The sequence below is a fragment of the Ochotona princeps genome, chromosome 27, assembly GCF_030435755.1.
Source record: "Ochotona princeps isolate mOchPri1 chromosome 27, mOchPri1.hap1, whole genome shotgun sequence".
In the NCBI taxonomy this organism is placed as follows: Eukaryota; Metazoa; Chordata; class Mammalia; order Lagomorpha; family Ochotonidae; genus Ochotona; species Ochotona princeps.
In genome coordinates, this window is record NC_080858.1 from 16,853,463 (window position 1) to 16,876,569 (window position 23,107).

General features: G+C 41.1%; 1 protein-coding gene across 1 annotated transcript in view; it reads left to right on the forward strand.

The window, feature by feature from the left end:
* Positions 1 to 23,107, forward strand: part of LOC101523627 (glutamate receptor ionotropic, NMDA 2B) — a 196,233-nt gene that overhangs the window by 78,675 nt on the left and 94,451 nt on the right. Inside the window, exon 2 of the mRNA XM_004592578.2 lies at positions 3,723 to 3,837. Coding sequence (XP_004592635.2) covers positions 3,723 to 3,837 — 115 coding nt within the window. The remainder of the gene's footprint in view (positions 1 to 3,722; positions 3,838 to 23,107) is intronic.

Genomic DNA, 23,107 nt, shown 5'->3' on the forward strand with positions numbered 1-23,107 from the left:
CAAACCTGGATGGAATTCCCAGGGAATTTAAATCTTATGGGAAGAACTCCTGAACTTGGCTGACATAGAAAGTTAGCTGGAGTTCTGATATAGTCCCCGAAGATGGCATGCTCAGAAAATAGTAGAATGACTATGATATCCCTTAATCTTAATTACAGTTTAATTCTTTACCTGAGGTTTACACATGAAAGTTATGAGATTTTAGTTAATATTCAAAATTGACAAAGTACAGTCAGAACCATGAGTAGCTGAATACCTTCAGGTCTTACAAAGTGGATAAAATTAAATTGATTAATATGCCCACATGGTCAGTTTTGTCCTCCACTTGTGGAATCTGATCCCCGTTCCCGGAGGCACTTAACTAATGCTTGAGTCTTATTAAAATGGGGGTATCATGATCATATCATTAAGGTTCAAATTAGGTTTTCGGATACTCAAATTATGCCGATATACTTTGTTTTCTCCCTCAGTGTTCCCTATTGTCAATCCAATGTTTGTATGATGTATATTTTGTCCATTCAGTATTTTATTTTATCATCATGACAGCCATGTCTGATGAGATGGAAGTAAAAATGATATCTCCATTACAGGATCACAAGTGTAAAAGTGGACTAACCAGAGAAATTTAGCTATAGGCCAGTTACATTGTCCTTGAGGGTGGTTTATTTTCTGAAAGTTCAGATTTCTCCACCTGCTTATCCAGTTCAATGCTGTCCCTTCAAAGAATTCATCTTGTGAGGTTATATACTTGTGTTGGAAATACATTTGTTCCATTCATACTGCTTATTAATTGAATTATTTCTAGAACTTCTCTTTCATAATTGCTTTCTGAAATGGAAACATTCTTTTCAGCATTCTTAATGGTGTTTTAGATAAAGTTAGAATTATTCAGAGCCGTGTCTAGTGAAAAGAAGGGCACTTAAACCAGGTAAATTATTTCTTACCCTTTTATATTTTCCTCTTTCCTCCTTGGCTATTCTGCCTCCTCCCCTTTCATGCTCGCTTCCTTCTTTCCTTCCTTCAAAAAAGGAATGTAGCTGAATTATTTTGTGTAATTCATAATATTTATCTTCAGATTTCCAGACATTATTCCAATTTATGCAATATAATTGTAGAAAGAACATCTTTTCTAAGCAAATTTTATTGTTAATTCTATTTTGTCAGTTGAAAATACTCTATCTTGTTTTGTAATTATATCACCTAAGATAAATTCTCTCAGGCTTTGGTTGGGGCATTGGTGGTGTTATCAGTTTAGGACATGTGACTATTTTCTTAAATTGGGATTGGGCTTGAGTATGCAGCTTGGAAATAACAGCTGAAGAATGGAGAAGATGCTAGATGGGGCACTGAGGTGGATTAGGGATGCTACGCTTCAATGGTGGAACTATCCAGAGCAGACAAGGTGTGGAAGGAAGGAACTTGAAGCCATGGTACATTTTGACTATGTAAAGAAAAGTTATTGAACTTAATGTTGTTATAAGAGAATCAAAGTGATATGGTAGAAAGGGCATTAAACTGAGGATGTTGAACAATATTCTGTGCCTAGTTGCCTTTGTGAGATTGAGAAAACAGTTTAACCCATTTGTGCTAAAAAAAAAACCCCAAAGATATTATTAGGCCAATTTATGGGAGTCCCAGAAGGTGTAGAAAGAGAAATTGGATTTAAAAATGTATTTAATGAAATAATAAAGGAAAATTTCCATAATCTAGAGAAAGAATTGGGAAACATCCAGGAGGGACACAGAATTCCCAACAGGTTTGACCAAAAGCAATCTTTGCCATGAGCCACTATAATCAAGCTCTCTTCTATCAAACATAAGCAAAAGATCCTTAAATATGCTCGTGAAAAAAAAAATCAATTGACATATAGAGGAATGCCAATTAAATTCACAGGACCTCTCACAGGAAACTCTACAGACCAAAGAGAATGGAGCAACATATTGCAGATTCTAAAAGCAAAAAATTGTTGGCCCAGGATAACATACCCAGCAAAGCTTTCCTTCTATGAAAATGAAATAAAATTCTTCCACAGTAAAAAAAAAAAAATGCCTCATCCAAACCTGCCCTACAAATGATACTTAAAGATGTTCTCTTGACACAGAAGAGGAATAGCACCCACCAAAACCAAAGGCAAATGTGAAGAACATCCCAGCAAAATAACAACAAAGATTAAAACAACCATTGCTGAAATGAAAGAACCAAATGACCACCCATTCACATTAACCCTGAATGTAAATGGCTTAAACTCATCAATCAAACATCATGTATTAGTAGACTGGATTTTAAAAACACAACCCATCTATTTGTTGCCTATGGGAGACACATCTCACCAACAAAGATCAACGGAAACTATCTCATGGATTTTGATTTGTTTTTAGTTTCATCTCTTAAAAACACTTTCTCATTAAATTGTTCACTGACTCATGGATCATTTTCTTCAAGAAGGTTCTTGATTTTCTTTTTCATTTCTTCAGCGACACATTAGTCATTCAGTAGCATGTTTAACTTCATGGCATTTTTAATTTGCTTTTTTCTTCCTGTTTTTCTTTTGTAGCTTTTCATTTAAGGGTATGTACAGTATCTGTGTAATGGAGACTGTCATATACAAATGTGAGGATACAGTGTAGTATGCATCTCTACTTCTATTTCAAAGATGGACTCCCAATGAAACTGTTAACTATATCTTGACAATATGATGCTGGACTCTGTCATTGTCCATGCTGGTAGCAAGCATCAGACCTCAGTCTCCCGAATTAGCTTACCATGCACACACATGGTTGACGAAGCTAGATCCCTTACCCATATGGCAAGGGGACATTACTTATCAGCACAGTTGCGTTAATGTAGTTGTGATAAGCACTGTGGGGCTTCCCAATGCAGGATCTGGTCATCACAGCACAGCAGCCAGTAGGTACGTGGGACAAGCTGGGGTACAGGCGTACAGGAGGAAGACCAGCCCACTGGTTTGGCTGCAGTTCTCTCCAGGCTTTTGACAAATGTGTACAGATGATCCTGGGGAACTCTGTGAACCACATTTGCTTCTTTTCCTACCTTTAGGATTTTCTGTTCATTTATACAGTACAACATCCCAGGGTTCTAGCTGTATCCTGTGGTACTAGATCACTGCCTACTGGATTTGTAATTCTTAGAAATTGGGCTGGGCATGTCATTAACAAGTGTTAGAAATTGGTGGATCCCTGGTTGGTGTAGAACCCTAAGCATGAGACCTCTTTTGTCAGGAATTTGTCATGGTACACATAGCTACTTTCTTTTCTTGTCTTTAGCTCCTTTCTTGAGTAATACTTGTTGGCACTTAATGAGAGTTTAATATGCACCATGTCCCATGATAAGTCCTTAATCTATCTCATTCAAGCCTTACCAAACTCATCATGTAGAGTTCTCTATTGCTTCACCTTTCACAGATAGGAAAACAAGTCCTGAGGCTCAGGAGGCTAAGCAGTCTGCTCAAAGCTGAAGGTATAGATGTGTCTCAACGACTGACCTTATTTTAAATTACTACACTGTTTTTCATGTGACTCGTATTATGTAAGAACAATTGGCTGTATTGTCAAATCAAACAGGAACCAGAGGAATACCACGGTGCAACGATATTTGTGTATCGACCTATTGATTTGTCTGCTTCCATCTTTTTTTTCCACCTATACTCTTTTTGGTATATCTTCTTCATGCTTTTAATCTTCCTTCTTTTCTTATCTTCACAGGTATCTGATCAATGTCACTTTCGAAGGGAGAAACCTGTCCTTCAGTGAGGACGGCTACCAGATGCATCCCAAACTGGTGATAATCCTTCTGAACAAGGAGCGGAAATGGGAGCGGGTAGGACATGGTTTTTGTATTTCTGGGGGCAAAGTAGAGGAGCAAGCTGGAAAATTTTGTGACACACTAAGGGAAAATTTTCTCTTTGGTTTTGGTCCCTGGACCTAGGGAACAAGAAATCATGTCCTAAAAATGCAAAAGAGCTGGCACATTCTCAGACTTACAGCTTCATTTACTGACTAGTTTGGTTGACCAAGAGGTTGTTTTCTTTATGTATTTTCATTGGATATTGGTAACTACCATATTGTTTGAGACATAGTTTTCTTTTAATGGAAAGGTATTTGCTTAATATGTTATTTGGTGAAGAAACTGAGTCAGTGGTACAATTCAGTAGTTATGTCCTACACAGGATCTGCGGATCCTATAAAGACTGATACATACAATTTTTAAATTTTAATATTTATTACAAAAATGAGGTGTTACAGGCCCAAATAGGCCTCTGATTAGGATGAAAATGGATAATGGGAAAAGGTGAGTGAGATAAATGACTGTTTTCCCTCTGTGCCATGGTGGGGTTTGCGGGGAGAAGGTGGCCGCTCTTTGTTATCATACTGCACTAGTGCCCACGGATGGAGACGGACTGCTTGATGCTGTATTTGAGACTCATTGTGGGGAAGAATGTTCTGTTACTTGAGTGGTCTTGATTTTTCTGAGTGGCCTTTGTTACACCAGAGGTGAGAAATTCTTTCTAAGGCCTGTTGGTTGTCTCTATATCCCTCATGTGTCCACAAACCTAGGTGCTTTATGTATAGCTGGCACGAAGTGTTATTCAACCTGTCCTACTTTGTCTTTCGAAGAGGTACTCAAAGTCTTCTGTTGGCTTAGGTGCTCTGGCTGTCTAACCTTTACTGTTCATCTGTGAATGCTCCCCATTCTGGCATTACTGTTGGGCACTGAGGTGGCTCAGTTCTGTAATGTGTCTTCCAGGGTCAGGCCACATGTGAAGACTGATTGATGAGCAGACACAGTTAGATTTTATGTTGTGAAGTGTTGTTGTTCCAGGCTCTGCTCAGAATTTTTTCTACTGCCACTTGATCACAAGGCTTGAAATGCAAACATAAAGGATTAGTTTCCTTGGATGTCAGGCTGCCCATGTTGGACTCACTTATCTGCTTAAGACCTTGAACAATTCTCTTAGCTACATTATACAACAATCTCCTCTTCTGTAAAATTGAATAATAACAATAGTATACTATTATGGGCACAAGGGTGAACTGTATTAACTAACACATGTAGAATATGGATGCAACTTAAAATGGATTACAGAAAATTTTAGAGTTAAAATATAGATTTGTACTGTTCCCCTCTCTCCAATAAAAAAGAAATTCATACATAGTTTTTCATACTATAAGTTTCCCAGTATCTTTTTGAAGACTCATACTTAGAAAAGTACTGTATAAGGCCTGGCGCAATGGCCTTTTGGCTAAATTCTCACCTTGCATCCACCGAAATCCCATATGGGCCCTGCTTTGTGTCCTGGCTGCTCCACTTCCCTTCCAGCTCTCTGCTTGTAGTCTGGAAAAGCAGTAGTGGTTGGCCCAATACCTTAGGACCCTGCACCTACATGGGAGACCTGAAGGAAGCTTCTGGCTCCTGGCTTCAGATTGGTTCATCTCTGGCCATTGCATCCACTTGGAGAGTGAACCAGTGGATGGAAGATCTGTCTGTTTTTCCTTCTCTCTGTAAATCTACCTTTTAAATAAAAATAAATAAATCTGATAAAACATAAAAAATGTACTATATGCATAGTGATTACCTGGTACATATTTGCTTTCCTTATTACTCCAGATTCTCAGTTAAATACCAGTGAAACTGTACTACTGTCATCAATGGTCTTTCTTCAGGTAACCTCTGCAAGGCACTTGTCCCTTGAGATACTTTGCTGAGAAGCAATTCTGCAGATTAGTAAGGTTGACAGGTGCTGCCTACTGTCTCATTCTAGAAGAGTTTCGGAACATGTCAGCATTTGAAATTTCAGATATACTTCAGCCAAGAAGCACTTTAATTTTATTGATTATGGCATTTTCCCTAATTATTTTAAGACCCCCTTGTTCATACTGTTCCTGCTCCATGAAAACACTTTGGAACACAGATGGATGGTAAGCGCCACAAAATCCACAGACGCATTGTCTGAGGACAAGCATCAAGGTGTCAGCCCCTGGTTCTGAGTGGAAGAGAAACTAAGCTGTTACATTTCTAGGGAAAGCTGCCAGGAAAAGAAATGGAGACAAATACCCTGATCTTCACAATCTTGCCCCAGAGAGCCTTGGATAGCCAGTTCCACAAAGGCACATAGGTAAAAAACTGGACATGTGTGGCTCAGAAAGTTAGCCCAGGGCCTGCTTCTTCCAAATCCAATGCAACAGTCTCTCATGCGATTGCTTTGATCAGGACACAGCTCCAGGCCTCAACCTGTGCTGATGGGCTTGATTAAAGTCACCTTCCTACCACTGAATATCCCTTTGTTTAGAAATGCTCTCCACCCTAATCAGGTTGGCTTTCACTACTGCCATGAAAACATACTGCCAGAAGGGTTCCAGGCCCTTCTTTGCCCTGTGCAGAATAGGCACTTCTCAATGTCTCCAGAGCAGTGGTTTTTAACAGCTGAGATTTCATATGTAAATACCAAGATGGCCAACTAGAGTAGCTTTTATGCAGTAGACTCAAGATTGCTGTCTCAAGCAGGTGCATCTCACAGCTGTCTAACTTAAAGGGACACACCCACGGATCTGCTGACTTCTCTCCCTGGGACTGGACTCTGAGGCATGTGACCCCCATACCATTACAGAATGAGGCACTCCCTCCTGGGATTTGAGATGCTTCCTCCTCACTGCTGCTTTCTCTCTAGCCCTGGCTCTAGTCCTTACTTGTAAATCATCAAGAGCCATGTGATAAGTTTTTAAAACAGGGCTGCTCATCTTAGATGCCTGCCCGTTTGTCTTTGGTCAGTTCTGCCTACAGATACTAGAATGAGTTTCCTAGTGCACAACTCTAGTGTTTGTTTGCTTGTTTGTTTTTGTTTTTGTTTTCCTCTGCTCAAACCAGTGTAAGGCTTCTATGACTCATGGATTGGGTCTAAATTTTGTTTCTGCATTCAAGGCTCAGATGTCATACAAGGCATGTCTTCTCTTCCGTATCATGTCTCTCTCACCATCAAGTCCTTGTGTCTCCTGCAGCCTGTATAAATGTTTCTTTTCCCTGGAGTGAATTGTCCAGTTATCCAACTCATTTCCACCCTTTGAACCCAATTAAAGTGTTGCTTTACCAGCCTTTGAGTTACAGTCCTTCACTCTCTTCTCTCTTGTAGCTTTGGTCCATGCTTGTGTTGAAGGACCATCACATTGTCTGGAGGAAAGCCTCCAGAGGCCAAAAGCCATGTTATTATGTCACTGTATCCTAACAGAAGCCTGAAAGAGCATGCTTCATAATTCACTAAATGTGGAATGAATAGGAACCGTTATAGAATGAAAGAGTCAAAAATCTATCCAGAAGAGTGCAAGTTTATGCCATTGCCCTTGACACATACTGTTTTTCCAGACCACAAGCAGGGAGCCAGAGGGGAAGTGGAGCAACTGGGACATGAACTCGTCTCCATATGGGATCCCAGCACTTGGAGGTGGTGGATTAGTCAGTTGAGCCATGGGCTGCCCCCAGATTTATCTTATATCACTTAAGTAAATATCATCTCCCTTGGCTGACAACCCATTGTAAAGTGGCCATTCCCTCATCCCATTCCATGGATTACTTAAATTTTTTAAAATTACTTAATATTTTTGGATAAGTGAGAGAGAGGGGGGAGCGAGGGAGGACGGGAAGAAAAAACAGGGAAAGAGAGAGTAAGTGAATGAATGAATCAGAGATCCCAATTTGCCATTCCAATGCCTATTAAGCTAAGACTAGGAGCTGACAAATTGCTAAGATTTCCCACATGGGTAGCAGGGAGCCAAGTACTTGCTCCTTTACTTGCTGCCTTCCAGGGCATGCATTAGCAGGTATTGGAATTGGGAGCAGAGCTGAGACGCAAACCCAGGTACTTTGATATGCGATGTGGGCATCCCAAGCAGTGCCTTAACCACTGCACCAAGTGTTTGCCCTATCATGTTTTATTTTCATTTTCTTCAGTATAGTTATTTACTCTTCTGTGTGTTTGTTTCCTTGCTTATTTATTGCCTCTTTGCATCTAGTGGATGATTCATGGAAAGAAGAGTCTTATGTCCCTTTACGATTGTAACCCATAAAAAGAGTTTCTTGCTTAATGTTCAAAATATAATTCTGTGTTTAAAAGATTTATTTTTTTTTATTTTAAAGTCACAGTAACAAAGTGAGAGGGAAAGACACAGAGAAAAAGATATTCTATATGCTTGCTCACTTCCCAAATGGACTCAACAGCCAAGGGTGGGCCAGGTGGAAGCCAGAGGCCTGGAAACACATCCAGGTCTCCCATGTGGCTTCAGGGTTCCAAGCACTTGGACCCTCTTCTGCTGCACTCTCAAGTTCATTGGCAGGGAGCTACACTGCAAATGAAGCAGCCAGGACACAAACTGGCATGCAGAGGGGACACTGGCATTACAGGTGGCAGCTTAACCTGCACCACAGTGCCAGCCCTATGTAGTTCTTACATAAATAAAATATCTGTATGTTAAAGAGGATTAATATATTGCCAAGATATTTTAGGTTTGCTTGAAAAATCCCACCGTTAGACAGAGTGGTTTGCTGAAAGCAGTATGAGAACAGGTATCTTCCCAGCTTTGGCGAGAGGATTGCAAGTGCAGCCTACTTGAGGGGATGGTGACAAATATGTTTCAGGAAGCTCAGTATGGTGATTACTGTGTGGATGGATTGAATAAAGCCAAGGATGATTATTTGCAGATGTGAGCCACGTGACAGGATTTTACATCAGTCCTTGTGTGTTATGAATAGTTCCCCAATGGTCTTTTAACTTTGTTCCTTTGAAAAGGCTTAAAGTCAGCACAATGTAGTCTGTGGTTTGGAAAACCAGAAACAACTAAGTTCAGTTCCCCATGTTGCCACTTGTCAAGTGACATGCGATGATATGATTTGAGTCTATTTTCCTTCTGTAAGGGAGGATTTTAAATAAGGCTCCTGTAAAGATTAAATGAGATCTTTTAGTCAAATCCAGTTAATACTGACTGCCAAGTGTTCAGTGTTCAACAAATGTCAATTGACAGCTGCTACATTTTTGTGTAATTTTTAAGGTAATATTTGCACAAGCTAACAAGTCAAAAAGAGCCAAAGAATACCCAACACAACGGAAGTCCTTTTCTTCCATCTGACTCCTAAGATGCAGCCTCTGTTGCCTTATTCCCAGTTACTGGATCCCTACCCAGAGAAATTGCTGCTGCCAATTCTCATGCTTTTTTTCTTTTCTGAAAATACTCCAGGAATATACAAATTTTATGTATGTATTCAACCTTTTTATTTGTAAATCAAATAGCATCTTGCCCTTGTATACTTAAATGGGATCCAATGTTAAGTAACTGTCAGAAGGCAAAATCACAAAGAGATCTCTGGACCAACATTCCATTCTCAGAAAGCCAAGAACATGTCTCTCATGTACAGGCACGTGGAGGATATTTCAAAAAGAACGCACAGTCACAACAAAACATAGCACCTGCATGCAGGCAGAGCAGGGTGCTTTGCAAAGAGTGGGGAGTGATGAAAAAATAACTGTGTGCAGAATAGGGCTCTGTGAGTATGGGACAGCTGCATAAACTTGCATTAAAAATAGTCTGGTGCCAAGAAGCAGTTCCAACAGGCTCTGGGCTGCCGTCTCTAGCACAGCCTCTCATGATTTGCTTCACTGCTACTTGCTCTCTGAATCCATTTAATCGTTCCTAAAATGGGGATAATAAAAATGAAATGCAGTGGGGGTGTGTTCTGAGTAATGACTCCAAGAAATGATGATGGTGCATTTTCAGACTCTAAGATGTAAACAGACCTTAAAGGGATGGTTTGGGTCAGAATTAAAGTTATTGTTCTCTTTTCTCTGAAGAGTCGAGAGGGACATCTTTATAAGCCCACTCCCTCTTCTCTTCCTCCACCTGTCAGAAGAAAGCCTTCTTTATGTAGATGCAAACATTCTCTCAGCTTGTGTGGGTCATTCATTCGGCTTCCTGCTAACTGCTTGTGATGGTGGTATGACACAGCTTATGAAACTGATGGTGACCAGGAAAGGAAGTGCTTGGCATGCAGTGCTGGCTCTAAAGGAGTACTACTGCATGGATCCAGGAGAAGTGTGGAGGGTGCACAGGCTGAGAATCGGAAGACCCCGAAGCTGTGGTGGCTACACCAACACAGAACATGAGATATGTCCTGCCATGTGGAAAGCCTGTGAGGAGTTAGGCAAGGGAGGCTTCTGTGTGTGTGTGGAGGGCCTTGTATCCATGAGGAAGCACTCTTTCCAGAGTGTTGGCTTCTGCCCTGCGTGTGTCTGAGGCTGGTGATGGTTGTGTTCTGCACCAATTCCATGATCATACAAGAGAGGTCCCTGGCTGCCATGGTTTACAACATAAAATATTTTAATGGTTTACTTATTTATTTGAAAGGCAGAATGAGAGAGAGAGAGAGAGAGAGAGGAATAAGAGTGAGAGATCTCATCCATCTGCTGGTGCACTTTCCAAATCCCCACAGCAGCCAGTACTGTGACAGGCAGAAGCCAGGAGCCTAGAAGCCTGTTTGAATCTCCATGTAGGTGACAGAGATCCAAGTACTTGGGCTATCATCTGTTTCCTCCCTGGTTACGCTAGCAGGAAGCTAGTTCCTTTAAGGGATGTGCAGGTCTCGTGATGGTGGAAACCTCTGAACCAGAATATCTATTCCTACTTGAAAGCTATGTGTTATCAAAATAAGGCAGCCTCTCCATCTTTTGTGCATGTGCGCGTGCATACACACACACACACTCAGAAATATTCTGACAGAAGGCTCATGTATACAGGATTCAATTTGGTTTGCATTTCTGCTGCACCTCTGTGCTCAACATAATGCAAGACATTACTGCTGAGCTCACCTGCAGCAACTGTGTTGCACCTGCCAGCCCCAGGCGAGAGGCGAAGGAGCATTCATATCCACCTGATTCCACAGAGGGCATTAGAAGCTTGAAACAGACAGTCCTCATGTCAGCAGCATTTCCTGTGTCTGTTTTCACTGACACTGAACTGAATGCTAATATGCATCAGTGGATTAAAGGATTAGAACACAGGATCTATGGAAAAAGCCTTAGGGAAATGGGTCATGAAGAGGAAGAAAAGGGCAGTGAGGTGATGGCTTACTGTCTTTATATGTATGAAGAATTCTTGTATCAAGTGGGGAATCAGCTGTTCACTTTCTCTTCTGAGACAAAATGAGAGGAAGTGGGTTTAAAATCAAGCAGAGAGGATTTACAGTAGCTATAGGGAGAATTTCTTAATGGAGAAACATGGTGAATAGGTGAGTTGTTAACAACTCTAGGGGATGACTTTCAGAGAACTAAAAATTGGATCTTTTCTTGTCTGGTGCGTGGTCCTGCTCAAGCTGCAGTGCATGCACTGTGTGGCTTTGAGAGTTTGTCGTCTTCCTTCCTTTTGCCATTTCATCTTCTCTCTCGCTTTTCCTATCTCCCCCCTTTCCCTTCCTCATTTCCATCTCAGACATGATCACTGAGAATCTGCCATGAGCCAAGGATGGCTCCCGACAAACGAGTAGTTTTGCTAACAGCTGAAATTAAAAAATCAAAGTACACATTAAGAAGAAAAGTGCGTTTTTTTTTGTGACCCTTACCATTTCTGTAACCCACCAGTGATGTCCTGTCTTACCTGTGGTAAAGCTGAGGTTTCATGATGCTTGGTAAGCAAAGAGTCTGCTGACATCTCTACTTTATATACCAATGGCTCCTACACACAGCTAATTAATTATGTATTTTAGGCCATGATTGTTACAGACCCTCACATCCAAATGTTCCCTTGTTCTGGCTCCCGGAGCGCTAGGAGACTGGCCTATCTTTTTGCCAACAGCTTTTTCTGTGGATCCAGAAAGAGATTACTAGTTGCGGGCTCCCAGGCGGAAGAAAAAGTATGTTGTGGGACTCTAAAATCTCAACACTGATATTAGGCTCCATCCACAAGGTCAAGCTTCTACTACCACAGACACTTGTGAAATAAATCAAAGAAAGAAGCAGGATGTGTTAGGGGAATAGACTTCAGAAATATCATTTCAGAAAAAGCTGGTTGTCTTCAGGTACTTGTCACCAGCCACTGAATGAAAGGAATAAAAGAGCAAGATAACCTTGGTTGACTTGACTTTTGAATCCTGTACATGCTGATGGGGAGCAAAGCAGAGCTGAACTCAGAGACTGAGGCTTAACCTTGGCTTAAGGAAACACAGTAAAAAAGAAAAATATGTCCCCAAAGCCAAAAGATGGGTTTCATCCATTGTGCTTAAAGTTTAGTGAGATTTTTTTTTTTAATTTCACAACAGTTATCTGTAGTTGGGCTCTGAGTCCTCTTAACTATTTTACTAACTCCTGAGTTATAATATTTTTCCAGTAGTGGAACTCACAAAGAATGATGTAGAAAGAAGAATTCTTCCTTGAATCTATGCAAGTTAAAAACATTTTAAAATTTTCTTATTATAAATGTAGTTAATCTTTATTAGAGACATGGAAGAAGTATAAAATGAAATTTACCCTCATCTACAAGTGCAGAATTAAATTATTTCTATTTCCTACCAGTGAGTTTTGCTATACACATTATGTAGATGTGTCTGTTGTTGTAACACAATAAAACGCAGTATAATAGAATTGGTATATATGAGATAATTTTAAGTATTCATGGGAAAAATTATGCATGGATTTCAAATTGCATCAAAATAAACTTACCTTTGATTCTACTTTTCTGTGTACATTTTGAAGTCCCCCTGTGTATAATGTATACACAGATTATAATCTACTTTTATGTCCTCCTAGGATATTGTGGCCATGTTCTATTTTGTGAAAAATTATTCAAAATTACAAAGTTAATGACTATTTACTATTGCATTGTATGGTTTTTATTACCCTTCTTCAAGCTTTTCTCTTATGATTAGGGAGTCATATGTCTTCAGTAGAGATTCTGGTTTTCATGTGAAAATGATTTGTTATTGATGATCCAAATTTGGTGCCATAAGATTGCTTTTTAAGATGACAAGGTCTGGCTATTTTTTTTGCGTGGTTATTATCTAGTGTCCCTAAATGTTAAAAATGAGAACGTTTAATTTGGTAATTGCCTGCTTTATGTGAGTTCAGATAACAGCAAGTGGATGCAGGGACAGTATGTGGCCCGATCCTTCATTTGTTATTTGCGGTCCACTGGGAGTCTCATTTTGCCCTTCCAACTGTGTGTGCTGCCTTCTAACTTTGCTAAGTATGAGATACTTCAGGATGCTTATGAAGAAAATGGAAGCAAATGCTAAGTTTATTCTGGTATAAAAAATTGAAATGTATGCATGTGAGCTCTGCAAACAGTTTATGAAACTGTACCATGAGAAATCTATGCCTGGCTTTCCAAATTATATCTTCTGTTTGGTAGTTACATCACTCAGAATAGGGCTGGCCATATGCTCTGTGTCTGTCTGTCTGCATTTTTCATTAACCTGGTTTCATTTCTTTTCTTCTCTTTTTTCTTTTCTTTTCTTTTCTTTTTCTTCCTTCCTTCCTTTCTTCCTTTTTTCTTTTTTCCTTTTTCTAGAGGTGGTGGTTTATAAGATTTACACTCAGGGTTCCAAGGAGTACTAGGGCTGTTCCTCACTGTAGCTTCCTTCCTGGGTATTTCTAATCCTTTGTTCATAGGTGCCCTGGAAGAAGGGAAACCAATATCCTCCTTTCATTAGTGGGGCAGCACATGGCTGACTCACATCCTCACAGGATGTTAAGCCTCCAGATAGATGGATATTATGCTAGTGTACTATTTTTTCCATACCTTTATGTATTTTCCACCCAACAAGTTACTTTGTACGTGTATTAATAGCAGATTGGCTTTAGCTGCGATCTGTAGTGTGACATTAAAGCCATAATATCTGGTTGTCCTTCACACACAGGCATGCCTCCATTGCTCTGGCCCCAGGCAAGCCTATACTTTCTTCCTACAGTGATGATGGATGTACACTCGCCATGTAAAGTCTGTGTTTCTCTTGCAGTCTCTCCAGGCAGTATATATTGGTGAGCAATGGCCAGTGACAGGGTGGAAGATGCCCATGTCCATGGGAAAGAAGCCCCAGCCTCAGCATATTCCCTCTGCTAAGCTGTGCATTAGAGATTCAAGGGAAGTGTTGGCTAACAAAGAAAATAAATGTTCCTTAAAGATGAAAGCTATTAATAAAAGACACAGAGACAAATCTCCCACAGTAGTCATAGATCTCAGATGATTCAGAGTGATTTCACACATTTCTCCGTTAGAATTATTTCCACTCAGGATTTCATGAACATTTTAGTTCTTCTTTAGAGAGATGTCCATGATGGCATCCTGGAAGTTCTCATGCCTTTCCTTCAGCCTTTCCTCTCTATCATGTGCACATGTTTTTACTGCTCAGGAAGGTTGTCTACTGCTAGCTTTAAGGGCGTTCCAGGTCATAGCTCTATTAGCTGAGTGTTCAGGTTGAAACATAAAGCAAGTCTGTGCCAGTGAGTAATGAGAAGGGAAGAATGACCCTGGAGAGGAACATCAAAGAAGCATGACTGTAGCAGGTGGTTATTGCAGAGAATTATAGATCTCAAGGGGAAAGAAAGCGTGCCTGTGGACCCAGCACGATGGCCTTGCACACTCCAAGATCTCACATGGGGTGCCAGTTTGTATCCCAGCTACTCCACTTGCCATCCAGCTACCAGCCTGTGGCCTGGGAAAGCAGTAAAGGATGGCCCAGAGCCTTGGGACCCTGCACCCACGTAACAGATCAGGAAGTATCTCCTTGCTTCTGATTGGCTTAACTCTGGCTGTTGCGGCCACTTGGAGAGTGAACCAGCAGACAGAAGGTCTTTGTCTCTACATCTCTCTCTTTCTATATGATCTGCCTTTCCAATAAAAATAAATAAATCTGAAAGAAAAAAGAAAGAAAGCAGTGTGCCCCTGCTGCATTTTCCAGGGATACACACGCCCCTGCTTTCAAAAGTTTTCCTTTGAATATTCTTTAGCATTCTTCTGGTCTCAGGGTATACTGCCAGTAACTTCTGAGGTTATGATATTAGGCTATTCCTGATATGGTAACTAACACAATCCTAACCTAGTAATAGGTGAAAGTATTTCAAAAAGTTTACAGAAAATAGAAAGAAAAGAAAAAACATTGCAAAAAAATTACAATCAATGCATAGTCATTAATATGCATTTTCCATGAACATTTCGAAGAACCCATTCTACATATGGATTTCAAAATAAGTTTGTATCCAAATAAACTTATCTCTTTCCTACATTCTTTGCACTTTTGGAAGTCCCTGAATATACTACTTTTTTCATTATTCATCCCACAGAGGAGGGAGTTTGCTGACAAAGGAACAGAAGATTCTCTCTTAGGTAGGATTTCCGTTGGATATATAAGATACCCCAGTGTTCTCTTTATAGAAAAGTGAAGGAACAATTATATTTTCCCTATAGGTACTGGGAACTATGTACATATGCTACGACAGTCTAGTCTGGGATTAAAAGATGGTGAGAGAAGATTTGGCCACTAACCCCATCTGAGTTTTATCTAATGTTTTATGATGCTATTTCTGGAGATCCTGCTTTGTTTCCTACTAAGACTTTTGCCAATCCTTGGATATGTAGATAAGTTAAAGCTCAGAGGACCATGTGATTTTCCCAAAGCCACACATCTCAGGAGTGGCTGAACCAGATGTAGACATTTATGTCCAGCTCCATTCATGTCCAGTAGAGCTTTTGCTTTAAAAGGATGTGCTTTTTTTTTTTTTTAAGATTTTATTATTATTGGAAAGCCGGATATACAGAGAGGAGGAGAGACAGAGAGGAAGATCTTCCATCCGATGTTTCACTCCCCAAGTGAGCCGCAACGGGCCGGTACACGCCAATCCGATGCCGGGAGCCAGGAACCTCTTCTGGGTCTCCCACTCGGGTGCAGGGTCCCAAAGCTTTGGGCCGTCCTCAACTGCTTTGCCAGGCTACAAGCAGGGAGCCGGATGGGAAGTGGAGCTGCCGGGATTAGAACCGGCACCCATATGGGATCCCGGGGCTTTCAAGGCGAGGACTTTAGCCGGTAGGCCACGCCGCCTGGCCCTAAAAGGATGAGCTTTTGAAAGGATGAGCATAAAAGGATGACTAAGCCAATCAGATCAAATATGGAAGTATCAATACAGAAAACTTTGTAAACAGATAATTTGCACCATGGAAGTATGCAGAGCCTATCACTTTAGACTTTGAAAAACCACATAGTAAGAAATAGTTTTGCACTAGTTGTGGCACTAAGGGATGTTAATTAACCCTTACTGGCTATTTCAGTGTATGGAAGAAAAGAAATAAAGAAATAGAGGGAAGAAGAAAGGGAGAAGGAAGAGAAGAGTGAAAGAAACTTCATTGATGTAGAAGGGCAGAGAGACAGAGATGAACAGTATCTCCCATCCACTCCCCAAACAGTTATGCAGCCAGGACTGACTGGACCGAGGCCAAAGTCAGGAGCCACAAACTCCATCTAGGTCTCCCTTGTGGATGGCACGGACCAGTCTAATTGATTCGTGATCTGCTGTCTTCAGGGTGCACTAGCAACAAGGTACCATTGAGAACAGAGCTGACCCTTGAATGCAGGCACAAACCCAGGCACAAGGAAATGGAATGCAGGTATCCCAGGTGACAGTGTTAATTGTTTCCCGGAGTGCCTTACTCTGAAGGTTTTCTTGTATCACTGTATCCCTATTTCTCCTAAATATCTGTGATCTCACACACATACTCACAGCTTCATATACCCTCTCTAACAATAGAGAAGGAATGTGTGCCTTTGAATGTCTCCAGAATAAGCTGGATTGGGGCACAGTGCATAGGATTTTCTAGGGTTGCTTCATCCTGTCTGCTGGAAGTTCTCCTGAAATGTGGCCACCACACCAGTGGCACTGAGGCCATGCACCCCTCCCCCCGAAGAGACATCTCTAGGCAGCAGAGAGAGATGCTGAAACTCTGAGGGCAGAGTTAAAATAACTGACCTACAAAACAAACTTTAAATCTTAGTAGGAGAGTGACATGAAAATTTAACTTTGTTTTATATAAAACAATCATCCAAATATTTTATGAACTCAACTAGCTGAGGGAGAATTGTTGTGGGATCTGTAAAATTAATTGCACTGAGTTCCTGAGTTTTGTCTATAAATGAAAGGATAAGTAGGAGCAACTTCAATGCATAAGTACATTCACCTTGGCCTCATCTTGCTCCTTCAGTGTTTCCTCAAGTGTGGCTGCAGGTTTCTCGTATGGAGGTGGGTTTCTGTGTTCATTTTGTATTTGTATAGTCACCTGTTTATTCTTACAGTGGCCTTCTGTTCCTAGCAAGTGACATGCATTCATGCCTACATTAATGATATGAAAAATTTAATACATGTATGTTAAAATTTAAAATGATGTGGGTAATATATAGAAGTGGCAAAATTGTTACAGTGGTACTGGAATGATTGAGGTTTGTTAAATGTTTTCATAGGGCGCAGTGTATTCCACCTCCTCTGCCAATTCCTGAATCAGGCATTCGGCACTGACCTTCCTCTCCTTTCTCTTCCCCCTCATGTTTCTGCATTTAGCCTGTACACCAGCATAACTTTAGCAATCCACCACTCTGACACCTGTTTGCACATTCATGATTTCACTTATCCTGTTTTCTTAATCTTTGATTTGAATGTTTGCTTGGAAGCAAAGTTTAAAAGACAGGATACACTGTATCTTACTCTCCTGGGCTTGGCACAAGGATTAATCTAAAGAGGGAAAGGATAACTTTGCGATTCCTTGATTTTTGTTTTTTAAATCTGTAAAATGGAGCTATTAATAGCACCTACCTTAAGCTGTTGCTGTAAGAATCAATGAAGTTTTCATTCATATATAATGTTTAGCATATGGTTTGATAGACAGCAAGTGTTAAGCTCATGTTAGCTATTATTTTACTTGAGAAGATTAAGATTTGTTTGTTTTTTGTTTGAAAGGCAGAGTTAAAACAGAGATAGACAGGTAGGTAGAAAGGTAGAGAGAGAGAGAGAGAGAATACCTTCCATCCACTGGTTCACTCCTCATATGGCTGCAGTGGCCAGAGCTGGACCAGTCTGAAGCCAGAAGCTTCTTCCCAGGTCTCCCAATATGGGTGCAGGGGACTAAGCACTTAGACCATCCTTCACCTCTTACTCTTCATTAGCAGGGAGCTGGATCAAAAGCAGAGCAGGTGGGACTTGAAGCACACCCAAATGAGATGCTGATGCTAGAAGCAGTCTTAAGCAGTTATTTCATGGCACTGGCTCCTTGGAAGAATTTTAAACCAACAGTAATACAGTTGAAATTATATTCCAGAAAGCAAGAAGATGGAGAAAACGGTCACACGTACCTGCATGAATGCATGTGGAACTAGGCTAGATTTCTGCCAGAGTCATTTAAGGGGAAGACTCAGAAACACAGCACATAGAATCCTCGATGCACTTGGTGATCACCTGGCATTGGGATAGCTTACTTCATTCTAAGATGGCTTTTTTTTTTTGTACTAGAATTTTATAGTATAGAGTCTTAAAAATGGAGTCTTAATTAACAATAAAATAATAGCAAAGTTCATAGCATAACACAGGCCATGTTGGACCCAACAGCCAGCTTATTAGGGGATTAGAAACTGTCTCAGCTAAGGGTTGGCATGTTGTGACTTCTCTGTGATCAAGAAATACTACCCAACATATTAAACAATATTAACAGTTTGTTAAACTTTGTAGTGTTTCCTTGTGCTGTTTGATTAGGTTTCATTTCTCTGTAATAAACTACCACTTTGTGGTTAATAATGAAGAGCCTTTCCTTTATGACTGCTGGTTCTACGGCAGGCACATTGACCTACAGCCGTGAAAGGAATTCCTTCTGTGAGGGAAAGTGGCTTAATGTCAAAAGACACAGCCACAGGCAGGGTTGAAGAGAAAGTAGATGGTGATGAATGAGAGCCATGACAGACATCTGGATACTGTCAACATCAGTGGGGCTCAAATGAGGGCCCTTGACCACCATCATTTGGGAACTAGGCAGAAATTCAGATTCTCAGGCACCACTCCGTGAAATCCAGGAATGAGACTTGTTGCTCTGAACTTGGACTTGAACACAGGAGAGTTTATCACAGACACTTCTTTCCTCTGTAGGAGGAGTCTGCCTCGTGGAGGTTTAAGGTAGCTACTCTGTCACTGTTCTCTCCAACCACTAACTTTAAAATGAAATGGAATCTTTGTCTCTTCATGAAGTAGAGGACAGAGCTAGAAGTGTGACAGGGAACGGTTAAGGCCGAGCCTACAGACTCTGGGAGATTCTAAAGTACCCGCCCTCCTCCTGGGACTGCTGGAGAACTTTTCTCACTTCAGGCTGAGGGCCTGAGTTATTCACTCAGTGACAAAGTCCCCATCCCCCACTGAGTGCCAGGCCTCGAGTGTTGGGGTAACAATACTGAATAAAATCAACAAAGCTTCCTGTCTTCAGTAGTGTGCGTCTTGGTGAGAGGGGTCAAACAACAAACACATCTAACACCTAAAAGGGGGCAACATCATTGTGCTGTAGGTTAAGCCACTGCTGTAGCACCAGCACACCACCTGAGAGCCAGTCCAAGTGTGAGCTGCTCCACTTCCAATGCAGATCCCTGAAACATTCACGTGGGAAAGCAGCTGAAAATGGCTCACGTGTTTGGGTCTCTGCCACTCATGTGAGAGACCCACATGGAGTCCTGGCCTAGCCCCAGATATTGCTGTCATTTTGGCAGTGAACCGGTGGACAGAAGATCAGTTTCTCTTTCTCTTTCTCTTTCTCTTTCTCTTTCTCTTTCTCTTTCTCTTTCTCTTTCTCTTTGTCTTTGTCTTTGTCTTTGTCTTTGTCTTTCTCTTTGTCTTTGTCTTTGTCTTTCCCTTTCCCTCTCCCTCCCTCCCTCCCTCCCTCCTTCCCTCCCTCCCTTCCTGCTGTAATTCTGCTTTGCAAATAAATAAATCTTTCTTTAAAATGGGTTCATTTCAGATAAGACCAAGGACTATGAAGGGGGTAGAACAGGTGCAATGGCCCAGCTGTATAAGGTCAGCCTCAAATGGCTTTTCAGAAATGGATTTATTAGTTCAAACAAATTGTAGAAATATATAATCTGAATCCAGCAGATTATATCCAAGGGCTGTTGTAAGGAATTTAACTGACTACATATGTGGAACAAATCTATTTAAATTATACCATCGGTCCTCTTCTTAAATTTTCTATAGATGAAATGTTGAAGCTACAGACATACTTTTAAGCCATAGGAAATGTACTACTATTTGATCTTTCTTCTCCTTTTTTTTCATTTGCTGTCAGGTTTTCAATAAGGGATCCGAATCTCTATAATCTGACACATCAGGCTACGAGCAGTTCAGTGTTTGTTTGATTTTCCCAAAGAATTAAAAAGCATTAACCCTCATTGTTTAATAAGAGCTATATTTAGTAAGTTACCTTAGTCTCGCCTCTGTTCTAAGTTGGCATGATACACTTTGGTCTTTCACAACTACACTGGCAATTATTTCAAACGATTGTCTCCATTTGACCCTGTGGCATCTGAATGTGACACTATGCAAGAGCCAGGTGGGCACATGGAGGAAGTGGCACTATACAGGCTGATTTTGGGAAATGGATGCATTCTATGTGGCCCTAGAGAGGTATGTTTGAAAAGGAAATTTGTTTTTAGCATTTAAAAATGTAGAATCCCAGAGAATAGTAGATCTCTGGACTTCCTGAAACATCAAGAAATTTGAAATCCTGGCAATGAAGCAGTGCTTTCTTTGGATGATACCTGCTCCCCAGCAAAGCACAGCCTCCCAGCCCCACCCTTTATTAATAGTATACTTGGTCCCAGCAGAAATTGGGGTGTACAACTTTGAGAAAATGGGTAAGCACCAGAAGAAATACCCATGTCTTTATAATCCCTATGTACCCGGTTGCAAATGGGTGCATACTGATTCAGGAACTACAATTCACCTTGGAGTCTCTAGGGGGCACTGTTCCAAATGCAGGCAAGCACAGAAATTGGGCTGGTTCTCCAAATTTCTCTTAAAAGTGTAGAGAGCACATGGCATCGTTCATCTGGAGGACTTTATATATGTCAGACAAGATCCAAAAGTACCAGGGTTTAAAGCCTTAATTTTAAGCATATGGAGCTTATGTATCTATAAGCGAAGTCATGACCCAGGAAGAATTCCTGGGAAGTCCTCCTAGATGTGAATTCTCAAGAGGAATTTCAGTGATCTAAAAGCTCCTACCCAGCAAAGAGAGAAAGGTGTCAGCAGAGGGAAAGCCCAGCACGAAGATGGAGCGTGGAAAGGGTGGGTGGATGTGAAAGGGAAGATTGGAAAACTGAAATTAGCAATGAAGGCAGAGACAAAACCTGTCATGTATTAAATGAGGAAAGTGATAGCAAGTAAAAGTGACAGTGACAGTTGCAGAGAAAGACAACAAGATGGGTTTCACAGATGCTAACTCTCATTAACCGAGACCGAGGGAGAAAAGGGATTGAGATTGTCCGGGCAGAGGAACCACAGCGAGGATGCTGAGCACTCAGGACAGAAGGAGGGGAAGCTGACATTGATAATAACTGCACACATTTTTATGTTTCACAAGTTCTAAATAATTGGAGCATCAAGTCTTTTTCTACCTTGGGAACATGGTATTTCAGATTTTCCCCACAACCCACCCCAGAAGCTACAAGCATTCAGTCTCAGGAAGTTTCAAATATTGAAAGGAGCATAATGCCCATTTACCATGTTCATGTGCTCTGTAAGGCTCCCGCGACCTCTTCTGTCTGGGTCCCTATTGGCATTTGTGCTTTCCACATGTAAACAGAGTCTCAAAGGCTGCAGAAGGAGACATGCTTGTGCCATCTGTGGCCAGACATCACTTTTATCAATCAGTTAGATTGGCTTCAGTTCAACACATAGTGAAGGACTTCTCCACAGAGCGTCCTGAGCAAGCTTCTAAGAGGAGAATAAAAGTTAAGTTAGATGCCATGTTCTCAGGACAGGTACCCTTTTCTTATTTTTTTGTCATTTACTTTCAGTTTCCATGAAAGGAAACAGGCAGGTAGGGAGGGGTGCCAAGGGGAGAGCCAGACAGATCTTGAATGTTCTGATTCATTGTCTAACTGCCTCCAGCTAGTGGGTTGGACAAGGTTGAAGCCAGGAGCCCAACACTCAGCAACGGTTTTCCATGTTCTGGTAAAGATTGTAGTCCTTGAACCATCACATCCTGCTTCCCAGGGTACACACAGCAGGATGCAGGAATCGGTAGTGGAGTTGAATTTCTCATCAGGTACTCCAGTTTGAGTTTTGTGTGCTCCAAGCAGCAACTGAACCACCATGCCAAATCCTCACCTCTGAGTGTGGGTGAAACTAACAACCCAGTTATTAGGAATAGAGGCAGCAAACATAATGAGAGGTCACTTTGGGGGTGAGCATATAGAAAGACCAGCATGTGTTGTGGGGCCTTTGCCCTCTCCCCTAGCTCTGAAGGAATCTAGCCCTGCAGTTGGGATCAACCCTTCCCAAGTTCAAGGAACAAATATCCACAAAACCCTGCAGCGTGAGTGAGCTCAAAAGGGGATGCTCCCTGATTAAGCCTTTGGATGTGATCGCAACACCAGCTAAAGCCTTGACCGTCGACTTGAGTGTAACAGGCCAAGTTGGAGGACCTAGTTAAGGTTCCTCTGGATTCTGACTCATAGGACCAATGAAATAATACATATATGTACTTTATGCCACTATGTTTTATGGTAACTTTTGTACAGCAAGAGATAAGTAATACGTGATGAGACAACAGCATTCATTGAGTCAAATAACATCTGGTTAAGGGAATGGAAGGGTTTGAGAATTTGATTTTACAGATGTTCCCTACAATGAGAAATAGTGGAATTGAGAATGCTGTTTCAGGTATGAGTGGCAGGTGAAGTGTGTCTAGTCATTCTTAGGCTGGTAGGTTCTTCCATTTGGATGATAGGGTATTGTCTAAAGGGGATTGAGGAGCACCTTGAAATACCGCTTAGGCTCAAAGGTCCTTGGAAGCAAAGTTAGAGTGAATTGCTTGGCAGCCAGTTA